The following is a 14,726-nucleotide window of genomic DNA, read 5'->3' on the forward strand; positions in this document are numbered from 1 at the left end:
GAACTTTGGTTCTAAATGAGCTAATGAATATGTAATGATAAGTTTTTGATCATATTGTGTGCTATAGATGAAATTACAAAATTAGCTCACACAAAACAAAACAAAATGTTAAAATAAAATAAATATTTTGTCAAAAGATTAGAATGCCCTAAAAATTTTACAAACCTTTATAATAAAAAAAAATTGAATTACAGATTTCCGTTATGAATTTATGTACTGTTCCACTTCTTTCAATATACCAGTACACATCTAACAAAATTTTCCTCATAACTTAAAACTAGACTAAAAGTATCCAGAACTGACTTATAGCTGACGTCTCAGAGGTAAGCGTCGGTAGAGTACATATTTCAAAACTTCTGAACATTTCGGATGTATAAATGGAAGTATCAGAGAATTCAGTGGCCCCTCGAGCCCCCTAAAGTGAAGTTTGTATTATCTTTATCATATATCTGGCACTCCAAGGTACTCTCGCAGATTGATACATTGGGGAAGCAGTTTTAAATTTGAATAATCAAATATGGCTTTGAAAAAAAATGGTATAATAGTTCAACATGAAAAGAGTTATACTAGAAAGAGCAAAGAGCAACGAGAGTTATATTAGAAAAATCATGTATTTGTAGAATTAAAATTTAACAATATTTTTTTCCAACATTTTTCTTTACATTCGTATGGATAATGTACACATACCTACATGAGAAAAGTGTTTGGAAACTTTTTATATGAGTCAACATTTAAAAATCTATTTATTGTATTGTCATTTAAAGTGTACTTACTTTAATCGACCACCAGAGAAAAATATAGATTATTCAAGTTGTACAACAAGTCTTCAGTATAAAGGACTTACATTATTTTTTCTTAAGAAAAAGTCTTAATCAAAACAAAAAGAAGGTCTCAAATTGAAAAAGCTCACTTGAATGCCCTAATTCAAGTTTACCTTTCTTCGCACTGAACTATCCACCAAGAAAGACAAGAAGAGCCATCATAAAGCAATAAGTAACTATGTGGTTTAGTCCCAGTGGTAACTCTGAATTTTAGCTAGAGCATGCCATTCTCTATCACAACCTCTAATAGTTGCATCTACATCCTTGTGATAGTGACAGAGCAGTACCTATCCACAGATTGCCTTGAAGCAATTCATTCCTCCTACTCCTGATCATAGGTAAGAATCTGTTTTGAGACCTTTTCCCTGAAGAAAATAATCAGAAGATGAAATAGGTGACGTAGCTAAGGAAGATAGAAACTCATTATTCCTTCATATAAACCTATAATAATTTAATACTTTTCATTGAAATGGCGACCATACAAAGTAGGTATTTTAAGCCAAGTATGGATAGAGATGAGTGTATGATGAGTGGTGTGATTTTTTAGTCTTGTTAGTGACTAAGGCCGCCAACAACTACTTCAACTACTAGCAAGACCTGAAAAAAAGCAGTCTCCTCAATGCATTGACTTGTGAGGTAAAGATGTACGTGGTGGTCTTAGACTATTGAATTATAATCAGATGTTCATCGTTAAGACCCATAGTTAAGTTAGATGTTCTTTATCTGAATTGTTTCACAAAATGACCACTGTAAAGAAATTTTGTATGCTTTGCATTGACTAATTATTTTACACATTGCAGCTGGTGTCAGGACGAGTCACAAAACTGCACAAAACTGGTAGCTAAAAAACATTGGTTGTTCAAATGATAGGACATAGGAGTTCAAGTGATTATTAATTTCATGGCTCTTCCCATGTTCCCCATTTGTTCACACTAACATAAGTGATATTCAGTTTAACAGCAGAACAGTCTTCATTGAGAGTAATATACCGGAGGTGTACGTAGAGAATACGTAGAGAAACGTAGCCTGTCGGGCGATTTTTAAAAATCCTCCTGCGGACTTTTTCTGCTGCGCATGCGCATAGAGGTATTTTCATGGTTACTACTCCGCACTGCCACTAGGTGCGCTGTGGTTTCATTCCAGGGTGTCCAGCCAACCTGGAAACCGGGAATTGTACGTAAATTATGATGACCGGGAAAAAATCCAAGAATTTTGTAAGGAACCGGGGAATTTAAATGTTTGAATAACAGCTGAAAACCCCACCAGAGTTCACCAATTTTCTTTCTTTTTTTTATAAAAACGCGATTGTGGGGGAACTATTACGTTGCCGCAATCGCAAGAAACAATCACCTCCGTTTCTGCGAACACAAAAACCATCAAGAATTTTGCCAGTATTACATAAATAGTCACGGGTGTTGCCAAGATGGCAAAAAATCATCAAGTGTGATAACGTGATTGCAACAGACTTTCACGATTTTTCCGCAATCGTTTTAGACGTATACAACTTTACTGTAATCCCCCATACGGTTTTTGTGTGTTTTAGCGATCGCAAGTAATGATTTTAAGGTGTTTTAAGATACGTTCATGAATGTCCAATTTCAAGAAATCTTGACGGGTGTGACCGCGATGGGGGCAAATCATTGCCGATTCTGCCACGATCGCTGGAATTAATTACCGAGGTTGCCGCAATGCCAGGAAATTATCTTAAATTTAGCCTCAATCGAATGATATGATCATCGATCTGGCTGCGATGGAAAAAAATGCAAACGGAACTTGCAGAAGGGGTTGTGATATACTAGCAGGTTTAAACAAGTAAGTTTTGTTTTTTTTGAGTGGCAAGTGTTGTCCTGGAAATTTTGAACCGGGAAAACCTGGAATCGACCTTAAATTTTGTTGAACGACACCCTGGATACCCTGTAATTGCACCTATTTGTGAGGGATTGAAATCCTATTCCACACGAGGTTCCGTTTCTTTCTTTGGTTTTTCACATTTTTTTATCATGGTTGTACAACACCACATGCCGTTTCACAGCACCGAAGTAGTGAAAGCACGAGGTGAAGGAGGGTCCATCTGCTAGCGGACTCCTGCTGCTGTGTTCGTTAGAAAAAAATCCGTCTGCCAGGAGGAGTCCATTTACATGAGTCCATCTGTTTCTGTGTGCGCCGGCCTTAACACTTTGACTGCTCGTAGGCCACGGACTTCCTATTATGGTGAGGCATTACTAAATGCTCTTGGTATGAGCTCAGGCTCGGTCGGAGGAGACCAATATTTTGTGCTTGTGGAGTAATATTTTTCTCAGTTACCGTTGTGCAATTGATTGTACGCCAGTGGGATCTGTCGTCAGGCAGCATTTCAGTCAGAGTATTTTTCCTGCAACATAGTAGTCAATTTAAATAATTTTGACATTTATAAGTATGGCACGTTTTAGAGTGTTTTGATTGAAAGTGATTAGTGAATTAATTAATTAGTGAACGACTTCACCAATGCTCATGGAACACCGGCTTCCCTCAAGGCGGCAATCTCCTAGGGGCTTATAGATGACTGGCATCCCATAATTTGATGACGTAACTATACATACTGAGTTTATGTTTAATTTTATTCTTTTTTACAGAATATTTTTCCTACAGTTACCTGACAAAGTGGGCTTCCTTGCACTGATTAGAGCACGCCAAGTAGGTAATTGCTGCATTTATTTACTTTTGCCGCACTCATTTTTTGCCACACTCGAGTATTCCAACCAAACAACAAAAAACAGCGTGCTTTTAAAAGGCACAAAATACGTGTACGCTTGAAAATAAGTTGGCAATACTTAAATATACTACGGCTATGATCAGCTAGTGCAGTGCAGCGTTTCCTATTTCTTTCAACCCTTGGCTTTATCCTAACCTAAAGAGGTGTTTGAAAGACTAATTGTTTATATGCTTAATAGTAACTGTAGGAAAAATATAATGTGTAATACAAGTGCAAAGTGCCTTTGCACACTAGTTACGGTACTCAAATAACTATTTTAGAGATATTCAATATAAATTCCATAACAAAAAAAATTTTGATCTGCCTTCAATATTTTTTATGTTTTATTAGCAGTCAAAGCATTAAATAGTTTCACCCCACTTGTAATTTGGGTTGCGTAAAAAATCCTCCTTATACATAGTCACCTTAAAAGATTGGTGTTTGGATGTGTTCAGTGGTGGTCCCAGGGGGGTATATGGGAGGGATATATCCCCCCCCCAAAAATATTTTATACAGTAGACTCCCTCTTATCCGAACACCTTTTAACCGGACATCGGTTTGACTGGACTTAACTCGGTAGAAGTGACAACTTTTTATCCGGATAATTTTTATCACTGGTTGAACCAGACTAGATTGGCAGGAAGTGGGCAGTACTGAAATGACTATTCTCGTGGGAAAGATTTGAGACCAGTAATTACGAGTCTAAATACGATGCTCTCCTAATTTTAAGTCAAATACTGTATAGAGTATGCATTTAAATGGTCCGTTTTAACGAGATTTTGGGGACATCGGTTTAACCAGAAAAACCGTTATCCGGACTGGCCTCGACCCAAGGAGTCTGGATAAGAGGGAGTCTACTGTATTTTATTAGCTAACATAAATACTATTAGCTTTAGCATACTTTAGAGCTCAAATACATTTAAAAATATGTTTTATGGGCTTTAAATTCCACTTTTTCCGGGAGGGACCCCTGGACCCCCCTTTTTTGTGGGGGATATTCCATGCCCCCCATCCCCCACCCAGAAATCATAATCCTGGGACCGCCACTGGACGTGTTTACGCTATACCATTATTCCCCATCAAATACAATACAATTTCTTCAATTTCAATGCCAGTAAGAACTAGTTGTTAAAACAATCAGTGGAGTTTTTCCACTTCTGTTTTTGCTGGGTTGGGTTTTTTTTAGGTTCCAAAATGTTTCTTGAGGGCTTTCATTTATTTGTTAGTGCTCTCTATGTCTGATGTGTATTTCTTTGGGCTGTATTCTCAAGATTTAACATTTCATGTGAACACAGCTAATTTCTGCAAGTATATGATACAAATTTGTCAAGGTGTTCTTTAAAAAAAACTCGTCAGTAATATTATAATAGTGTTTGTGGTTGTAAATTATGAAAGACGATTTTGTAACCTTTCAATCTCAGTATGTACCCCAACCCCAACACATGTGTACCCAAAAGTGAAAAAGGTTAGGCAATCTATAAAATGGGTGAGCAGACTTAACTTATTTGAGTTATTCCATATACAATACAGGGACCATTCCTTTTTGACAATAGGGAGTCCATTTTGAACCAATAACATCAATCAACTGAGATTTTCATGAATATTTAAAAACCAAGACCAATTTACTATGAAATCAATTTATTCTTATTGCCATGCTGACATTCAGTTACATTGATAAAGTCATTTCAATAAATTGAATGGTAATGATGTTTGCTTTGTGACTTCTAACAGCTCTGACTTACAATGGCATATTGCTTTAGTAATGGTCAATTACTGCTGCAACACTCAGGAAAGTAAATTTACAAAACAAGTTGTTTTGTTATCTTGAGCTTTTTAAGTTATTAAGCTCCAAATACACACAGAGGTAGCAAAAATTAACAATTAAAAACAAAAAACCAAAAGTATTTATTTAATTTTTGTATTTAACTATTTTTAACTTTAAAAGTTTAATAGAATATCAAAACTGTGTTAGTGAGAAGGGTATAGAACCATTTTGGCACAAATTTTTTCAGCACTCTATTCTAGTAATAATGAACACAATTAAATTTTTCTCCAAAACTCTACTTATACATCATGCTAGGAGTTTGGTCACTGCAACATTTTCTACATTATATATTCTTATTTGAGATGAGGATACAATTCCGACAATTCCCAGGGTTGTAATATTTTCCAATCAAGTCTCAGCAAAGTTCTTTTTAATTAAAACCCAATGATCGAAGGCAGCTGGATCCATATTCGAACCATTAAAATGGTATTGGCTGTTCTAAGAACTTTGAATGATGTTTTCTAAACTATAATACGCTAATTTGATTTTTGTAAACAGAACTCCTCCCACATTTTTGGACCGATTTTGATGATTAAAATGTCAAATCAATGGCCCTGATCTGTAGTTTTGCAAAGTGTTTTTTGTTTTTTGATATCTTTATTAGTTTGGGCAGGATCTTCCATCAAAGTTGGGTTTTCTCCCATAAGATGAAGATGGGGGAATTTAAATATTTAATTGGAAACTTTGTCCCCACTAATTTGAGAGAACGGCTGGGCGTAGAAACTTGATAGAGAGGTGTCCAAAGAAAGGTCTTGGTCTGTAGATGAGTTATCAAAAGATAAACGAAGTAAATTCGCTTAGGGCCCCAGAAGCCTTTAAAGATCCCTCGACAGATTTGTTTACATTTTGGCCATGTGGATAATACTTTTTAATGAAACAGGTGTTAATTTTTAAATTGTGTTTTAAACAACACACATTTATTGGGAGTTACTGAGTTGTCCAGAAGAAGTATTTGCAATGTTATTTTCTGATTTTAAAATTGATTTTCTTCTGTATCATGTCATATTTTGCAATTTTAACGTTTCATTACGAAATCAGTGGAAATTCCTTTCATCACAGAACTCTAACAATAATTTCTTATTGAACTATCTAATATCTGTTGTACGGGTTGATGTCTGCCTTTTTCACCACTTTTATCATATTATTCTACAGATCATCATAGGTTCATGAGATTAAACATTGGAAAAATAGTCGAATGTGTAATACAATACAAAATAATACAAGTGCAGAAGGGCACGTTGTCCATTTGACCTGTGTCCATATTTTGTTAAATTAATAGTAGTTTACAGCAACTGGATAAAACATTTTACAATATTTATGTAGAAATATGTGCACGATTAAGAAAGTCATTAAGCTGTAAATCTGAAATTTACTACAGACTTTTCAGAGAGGTTACTACAAAGTATTCATTCAGCATAGTGAACACATAATATAGATATGTATACAAATAAGAATTTGAACTCTTAGAGAGCCTTTTTAATGTTATTAGAATAACAAAATGGGTTGTACATGTTTACTAGTGCTACTCAGCAACAAAAACCATTTAATTTATCTCTAAAATGTATATTTTTAAAGTGCACTGAGCAGCAACCTAAAAAATACTATGTAACTTACCCATATAGTTACAAAATGCTTGAACTCGCATTGTTACATTTATAATTCGGCTTATATTTCTCCAGCAGATTATTTATCTGCAGAAGAAGTATATTGTGCTCTTATCATGTCTAATAACATCCAAAGACAGAAACCTTGCCTAAAATGATACCTATCTTGAGAAATTATTTGCAGTGTCCTATATACGGACCGTGGCCCACTAGTTTGATGCTTTCATAAAATGATAACCTAAACTGATTCAAATGTAAAAACAATTTAAAAAGTTGATGTATGCTGCAATTACAATCACATAGATTTACTTTATAAATTGATATAGAAATAACTATCATGTTTTTTTTTCTAATAATAATAAACTTAATGAATTGTTTTCAATGAAATGTGGTTTTGTATTTTATATGGCCTGCACAAACAATTTTAACTGAATATTAAGTTATACCATAGACTAACCAACACAAGGGAGTATGTTTTATCTATGGTTATACTAGAGGTCAGCCACTGGTCTAAAACTCTACCAAAATTATGTAAGGTATAAAGACTTCTCTATTTTCACCCGCTCTGTAATAAAACATGTGATTGGAACTTCTTCCATTTTTTGTTACCATAATGTTCTGTTTGCATTTCGTTGTTATTTTTTCACCAGCATGGCAACCCTTAAGACATAGTACTGTAAACTGAGTACTACAGCACTATTAATTGTACCAAGTACTTGTGCACTATTGTTTAGCAAGTCGTTGACCACGTAACATCGGCCAGTTCTATTTTTAAACTGTAACCTCACATGACTGTTATCTCAGTATCTCACAAGCCACTGCAGTGTCAACAGAGAGTGTGCTGCAGTTATTGACTTGTATAGGAAGAGGAACAACCCACAATAGGAGGCACATTGTAAACATGACTTCATCAAATGTGGAGTTTTGGAAACTGGGAAAAAAAATTGCAGGGGCAGGATTAAACTACAAGTGAGTTATTTAGCCATACATCATTTCTACTGTGTTAATGTAAATCATAATTGTAAATAATAATCAAATTGTAGTTTAAAACAATAATTGTTATTAAAATGGCCAAACAAAAGCTCTAAGTTAGCAATAAAACTGAAAATTCTATTAACTACTCTGCTTTGACTGTAACTGTAAACTAAAATAGTTAAAAATATGTTTTGTGGTAATGAATATGTTTAAAAGATAACTTAGCGTTAATTGAAGTGTTGTGTTTAGTATTTCAGTAAATTTGTTGTTGGGTCAAAAGATTATACTGTTGTTTAGATGGTCTGAAAAACTGAAATCAAGTTCCCTGGATCCATTGATTATATATACTCAATAACTATATGGTCTTCCTCGCTTTGCGGAAAAGTGTTCTTGTAAAACTCGTAAAACTCCTCTCCCGGTGTATAGCTAGATGTCTAGTGTGTGTATAGTCAAAGCTAGAACTAGAACTTACGTGAAAAGGGTTAGCAGCATGATCTATTGGGTTTTGACATTTAAATTGATGGTAGAAAGTAAATATTTCATTTTTTATCAAACTCTATTTATATTTAAACAAGTGTATCTACAAGGGTCAGAGAAGTAAATTTTTCCTACACTATACTTTTACGTGTATGGATATAAAGATTAATTAACTGATTAACATGAAGGAAGCAGGTGTAATTCATCCATGGATTAGAATTATAATTAAGTAATAAGAAGCTAGTCTTCCTTTTCTTCTGGTATGATTAAACATAAACAAACCAATATTTACTAATGTTATCTTGTTTATTTTCTAGAGCACTTTGTTTAGAGCGGAAACTACCTATTCCAAAAACACCAGTCATATTTTTGAAACCAACTTCATCCTATATTATTGAGGGTCAAAATATTGAGGTAAGATGATACTGTTTGAACAAAAACTAATCATGGTAATTATTTAAATAGAAAATTTGTGGCTATGTCCATGATGAACTTGATGTTGCTACAAATGTTATAATTACCAAGCAGTTTTCTTAGATGAAAAGTGGACTATACCATTTTCAGAAATTAATTGTATTTCTACTTCCTGTAGTCATGTGATTTTTTTTATGTTTGAAGTTGATTTTATCAGTACCTACATGAATATAAATATAAGTCTATTTTAAAACGTTTTTTATTAGCTCGCTTTCTTGTCCGGTACAAATTTTGCAGCCAATTTTCTGTTATTAGACCCAGAATAACTTTTTAGTTTTTATGTTTAAATATATAAATTGTACTATCTGTAAAAATATAGTCATCTTTTTACATTATTTAACTATTCGTTCATGAAACATGATTTTAAAGTAAAATTTGTAAAAATAATTATTTAAAAATAAAACACCAAAACATCTAAGGATAGAATTAAACTTATTAAATATACAGTTTTAATGCGGACTACACACTGGTGTTACAGATAACATCATAAGACATATTGTGTCGTGTCTGATGAAATTGATAGAGACATGGATGTTGCTTGGTTGAGACATTCCTCTCCTCCTAATGTACTGTGGTCAGTTGGGTACAAGATGCCATCAAAAGACGAGAAATTGTTCTTTTATTGCCCTTGTCACAATATGCAGGGTTTTTACACAGAGTTGACTCATTCTGGAACCCAAACACGGAGATATCAAGTCAGAATGTAATGACCCCAACAACTCAACTGATAACTAAACAAGATTCTAAAATATTTAAAATTAAAACAAAACCACATCCTAAACTCATAGTGAGATAAAACGGCTACTATACCATCGTTGCTCCGAGGATGTGTACCAGTACCAGTGCCACACATGAGCCAGTCTGAATGTCATACAACATGTCTCACCAAACACTGACCAACCGGTCTTCCGTTACACATGTCCGATACACAAAACTCAAAAGTTTAAAATTTTATGTTTGACTAAGAATCTGTCTTGGTCTAAAGAGATGGTATTTCAATTAATTGTATCAGTGGATGGATACCATGTCTTAATGACCTTAAGATTTTCAGGGTATGAGGATACATTAGCCCTTGGGGCCCTTTTGAGGTATTGGTACTCATTAGTTATTTGTAATGCATCTACTTTAAAAAGATTAAAATAATTCATCAAAAGACATGCATATCTAGCTTACCCATGGAATGGAATACATTTAACTTACCACAATACAATTTTAAGGTAGGTTAACCTTTGTCGGTAAACCTCAGTTTTGTATGAAAGTGACAAGAGTTTATAGAATGAAATATGAATAGTTACTTCAAAATCAAATCAAACCGTGATTGCAAGCACCATGGTTCATTAGTTCATCTCAAGATTTCTGTAAGGCATAATTATTACTCTCCTGCTAGCAGTGATTCAACTCATTTTACCAAAAAACATCATTTGAATCATTTGTAAAACCAGACTGATTGCTTTATTGCCTCTGATTTTACCATATCTACCATATGTAGCTGGTAAACGTCATTAAGTTTGGGCAACCAGATCGGATTCTGACAAAGATTTGCTATAGTGATGCACTAGTAGAACTGATCTCTAATAATAGTCTCATTGTCAAAAAATAACAACAGGGTAGTGCAGCTCATTTTGTTAATTATCATATTGTTTTCTACACTACAATCAGTGATACTTCTACAGGTACTCAATAAATCACCCTTTTTGTTTCATTATAGATTCCAAAGGAGTTTGTTGTCAAAGAAGAAATTGAGCTGGGTGTTATAATCGGAAAGAAGTGCAAGAACATTAAACCTTCTCAAGTCGTGGACCACATCATGGGGTATTGTTTGGCTCTGGATCTCACTTCAACTAGCTTCTTGGTAAGAATCTGGTATCATACCAGTGTTCAAGTCCTTCTTGTACATTTTTATCACAATAATTTTTAAATGAACTATTAAAAATGCTTAAATATTTAAAAAAAAAGTTGAGCTTTTCATCTCTTGCTCTCTTTTATGAGGACACTCTAAGGAACTACTTTCATCCCAGCAGATAATAATGTACCCTTAAAGCTATATTTTGCTATTTTTCAAGGCAAATTTGATAATGTTATTTTGTTCCTTCACCATCCAATTTTTCTTCCAAGCAACCTATAGAACTTTCAATGACAATCTTATTGGAAATTCTTTAGTTAGTAGCTGTCATTAGGCTTTGAGTGGAGTTAGTTCTCTAAACATACAAAGTTATCCTCAGTCCTTGCCAGAGAGACCAATCTTTTTCTGTTTTCTAGTTAGGTGTATCTACTATTTATAGCTATCTTACTATTTTTATGGGTGATGGATTTGGGTTTTTTATTTCATTCAGTTTGTTCATCCCACTTTTACTCCTATCACTCATTTGTCAGTTCAACGTTCAACTATAAGTCAGTACTCTACAACAATCTATAGTCAATTTATGGATACTGTATGTACACTCATAGATTAGAGTGATCAGCCAAATTATAAGGTAGGCCAACTAATTGAATTTTCATGTCAACAAAGTGGGATTATGTAATACTGTATGTAAGCTTCAAACAAGTTTTCAAAATTGGTTATTTATGGTTATCAGTTACTGATAACAGTATAAAAATAAATTTGTAAGATCATAATACAACAACAAATACTTTTTTCATATTTTCAAATGGTTAGTTTGATTTCATGAGGTTAAATAGTATAATCCCATTTATTTATTTACTTTTAGCAAATTTCCTATGTCAGGAAAAAACTATTACCATAGGTCTCATGGTGAGACCTATACCCACTTCTTAGGATAAAAAACACACAAAAAACAAATAATTTTATACACTGATGAAGCAGTTGTACACCTAATGATTAAGAAGTAAATTCCTAAAAACCGTTAATTTCAAATTTATATGTTATGGAAGTAAGCTTGTTTATGGATATATTTTGATTAAATTTATTTTTTTAATACCTAGATATTTAAATTTCTCTAAAAACACATTTTGTTACATTTCTTGTAGCAGCAATCCAAAGCGCTCATCAAACATAGAACATTATAGATCTGAAATGTTTAAGGAAATATTCAAGTGAAAATCCAATCAGCCAAATTCACTTAGCCTGCAGGTTTGCTGTGTGGGGGTATTTTAATGGTAACTTTAAATTTGAAACTGTAAGGTTATACATTGTAAGTATAATACATTTTACATAAGTTACCATATACAGTGTGGTAGAAAAGTCCCGGAACGGTTAAATATTTTAAAAAATAATGCAGATAGAGCTAAAATACTTGGTACAAAGTTACCGGGCATAAAACTCTATTTTAACACATATTCAGTGATTCAATAACTCTTCAGGGGGACGTCCCACAAGGAGTCATAAGAAAATCTTAAATGGAAGCTTAGGTCAATCCTGCGCAAAATGACAGTTGTTCAAAGATTCATTTAATTTACATTGCTATTATACGCTTTCTCCTCAGGGGGCACAGCCCTAGGAATCGGAAGAAAATTTTTAACGTAAGAATAGGTAGATATGCACATCAAATTAAAGGTCTTCACTTTTAGATTACGATGCCGTAAATTCAAGCTCAAAAGAATGCCTGAGTAAAAAATGGCAGTCGTTCAAAGATTCAAAATGGCGGATTCAAGAAATCTTTGAACATCTGCCATTTTGCGCAGGATCAACCTTTTGAAGTGCAAATTGCGGCATTGTATTCTACTAAAAAAGACCTTTAATTTGATGTGCATATTGACCTATGCTTCCATTTAAGATTTTCTTCCGACTCCTTGTGGGCCGTCCCCCTGAAGAATTATTGGATCACTGAATATGTGTTAAAATAGAGTTTTATGCCCTGTAACTTTGTACCTAGTATTTTAGCTCTATCTGCATTATTTTTTTTATATTTAACCGTTCCGGGACTTTTCTACCACACTGTATTATACATTCAGTGACATGAATTCTTATAAATACGTTCTTTCACACATTTAGCACTAAACCTATACTGGACAGTTTCTATTTTATAAGCAGTGGTTTGAAACAGTTTCTTTTTAACATTGTCTTGTTTTTGAACAAATATTTTAAGAACCTCTATATAATGTCCCATATTACTGTAACAAACGAACCATCATCCATGCTTCTATACTTGTATTAATGAATTGTATTCCAATGTAAGGAAAACAAACAGTCTTTGTTTGCTGCCATCAACAGTGATTTCCAATTATATTTGGAGTACATATTGCGAAGCTTGACTCATGGAAATGCTTTAATCACACGGTGTTTACTATATCTCTGTTTGTTTAATGAATCTTCATACAATGTTTCGTACATTGCAAATGTTTGTCATGGATTATTGAAACAGTAATGAAGGGCGGGTATGCTGCAGCAAACCTTTCAAAACAAAAAACTGTATGATGAACATAAAAATATTAAAAATATCGTCTTGAAGTCCTGAAGTTTGATCTCGTAAATATGTAATGTATAAGCCATACATAAAAAGAGAAATACAAGAACCACACTATCAAAATAATTTTTTTTAATCTAATTAAAACATTTCTAATTTAGCATTTAGGCTGGAAATATTGTGTTGACCCTACCTCATATACATTCTATTATTCCAGCAGCTAAGTTTAGTAATTATCTATCAAAAAGCACACAGACTTAAAAAAATATATAAAAATAAGAAACTGCTTTTCAGGATGAAGCCAGAGCTAAAGGTCTACCATGGGCTCTAGGCAAAGGGTTTGACACTGCTTGTCCAGTGAGCAGCTTCATCCCCAAGGAAGCTATTCCTGACCCGGACAATGTCAACCTGTGGTGTCGGGTCAACGGAGAGTTGAAGCAGGATGCCAACACGTCAGATATGATTTTCTCTGTCGGGGAACTCATCAGCTACATCTCCAGCCTCATGACTCTGGAGCCCTACGACCTCATACTCACAGGATCTTCCAAGGGTGTGGCTGAGATCAAACCTGGTGACATTGTGGAAGGAGGACTAGAACACTTGGTCAAGTTTAAATTCCCTGTTAAATCTGCCTAATGCCTTATTGTATTATTTGTTAATATTAAATTGTTCTACTTTTTGTTTCCATTTAAGTTCTACCTACCCCTTGTCCTTGTCCTTGAGGATTAGAAGCAAAATTAAGTTGATACAGTTAACATTTTTTTTATGGTCCAAAACAAACACACTGTAGATTGCATTGATATCCTTAGTACACTGTTTGGCTAATTTAAGATCATTATAACCATTCAATTGCATAAAATACCACAATTATATACATTACGAGGTGAAACCCGTCGAAATCGACGGTTACTTTCAAGGCTTACGTTGATTCATCTAAATGTGATAAATTAGGTGAAATATACATATTTTGAGCATTTAGCATTGTTTAAAGAGTAATAAGTGTAACAACAATGATGATATTAATTGCGTTAGTTGCCAAATTTGGTCGATCATTCAATGAATAAAAAATTCCCCATACCGTGTACCTCATCAGAGTTATTATTAGTATGTTATCTGGTATCTCTTCCTTTGGAAGAACCCTTAAATAGTATTAAAATCGTATTGGTGGATCTTTTGTAGTTTAACACTTCCATGATTTCATCAGTGTAATATGATTTTATTTGAAAAGAAAATATTTTTTGGGAAGACATATTCTAATTTCAAAGGGGTATCCGTTACAGTGTAAGTTTGATTTTTCCTTCGTTAGGTCGCGTCAGTTCATATCATACGTCTGTGCCAATGAATGAACCCTCTAGCATACTTTTGAGAAATTGATTGTCGGGTTACTGTTGAAGCTGGAATTCCTTGACATGGGGGATGTCAGTTAGTTGTCTCAGCCTTATCAATAACATAAAG

At 33.9% G+C, this 14,726-nt stretch overlaps 1 protein-coding gene across 1 annotated transcript; it reads left to right on the plus strand.

Annotated features, from left to right (window-relative positions):
- Positions 1–7,771: 7,771 nt before the first annotated feature.
- On the plus strand, positions 7,772–13,956 carry LOC128982778 (acylpyruvase FAHD1, mitochondrial). Its single transcript, XM_054401747.1, has 4 exons — positions 7,772–7,950; positions 8,751–8,847; positions 10,616–10,759; positions 13,566–13,956. Exons 1-4 carry the CDS (start codon positions 7,883–7,885, stop codon positions 13,905–13,907), a joined length of 651 nt encoding a protein of 216 aa, XP_054257722.1. The 5' UTR covers positions 7,772–7,882; the 3' UTR covers positions 13,908–13,956.
- Positions 13,957–14,726: the final 770 nt, after the last annotated feature.

Source organism: Macrosteles quadrilineatus, unplaced genomic scaffold (genome assembly GCF_028750875.1).
Source record: "Macrosteles quadrilineatus isolate MER2022 unplaced genomic scaffold, UCM_ALF_1.0 Scaffold_1__1_contigs__length_201487025, whole genome shotgun sequence".
Taxonomy (NCBI): Eukaryota; Metazoa; Arthropoda; class Insecta; order Hemiptera; family Cicadellidae; genus Macrosteles; species Macrosteles quadrilineatus.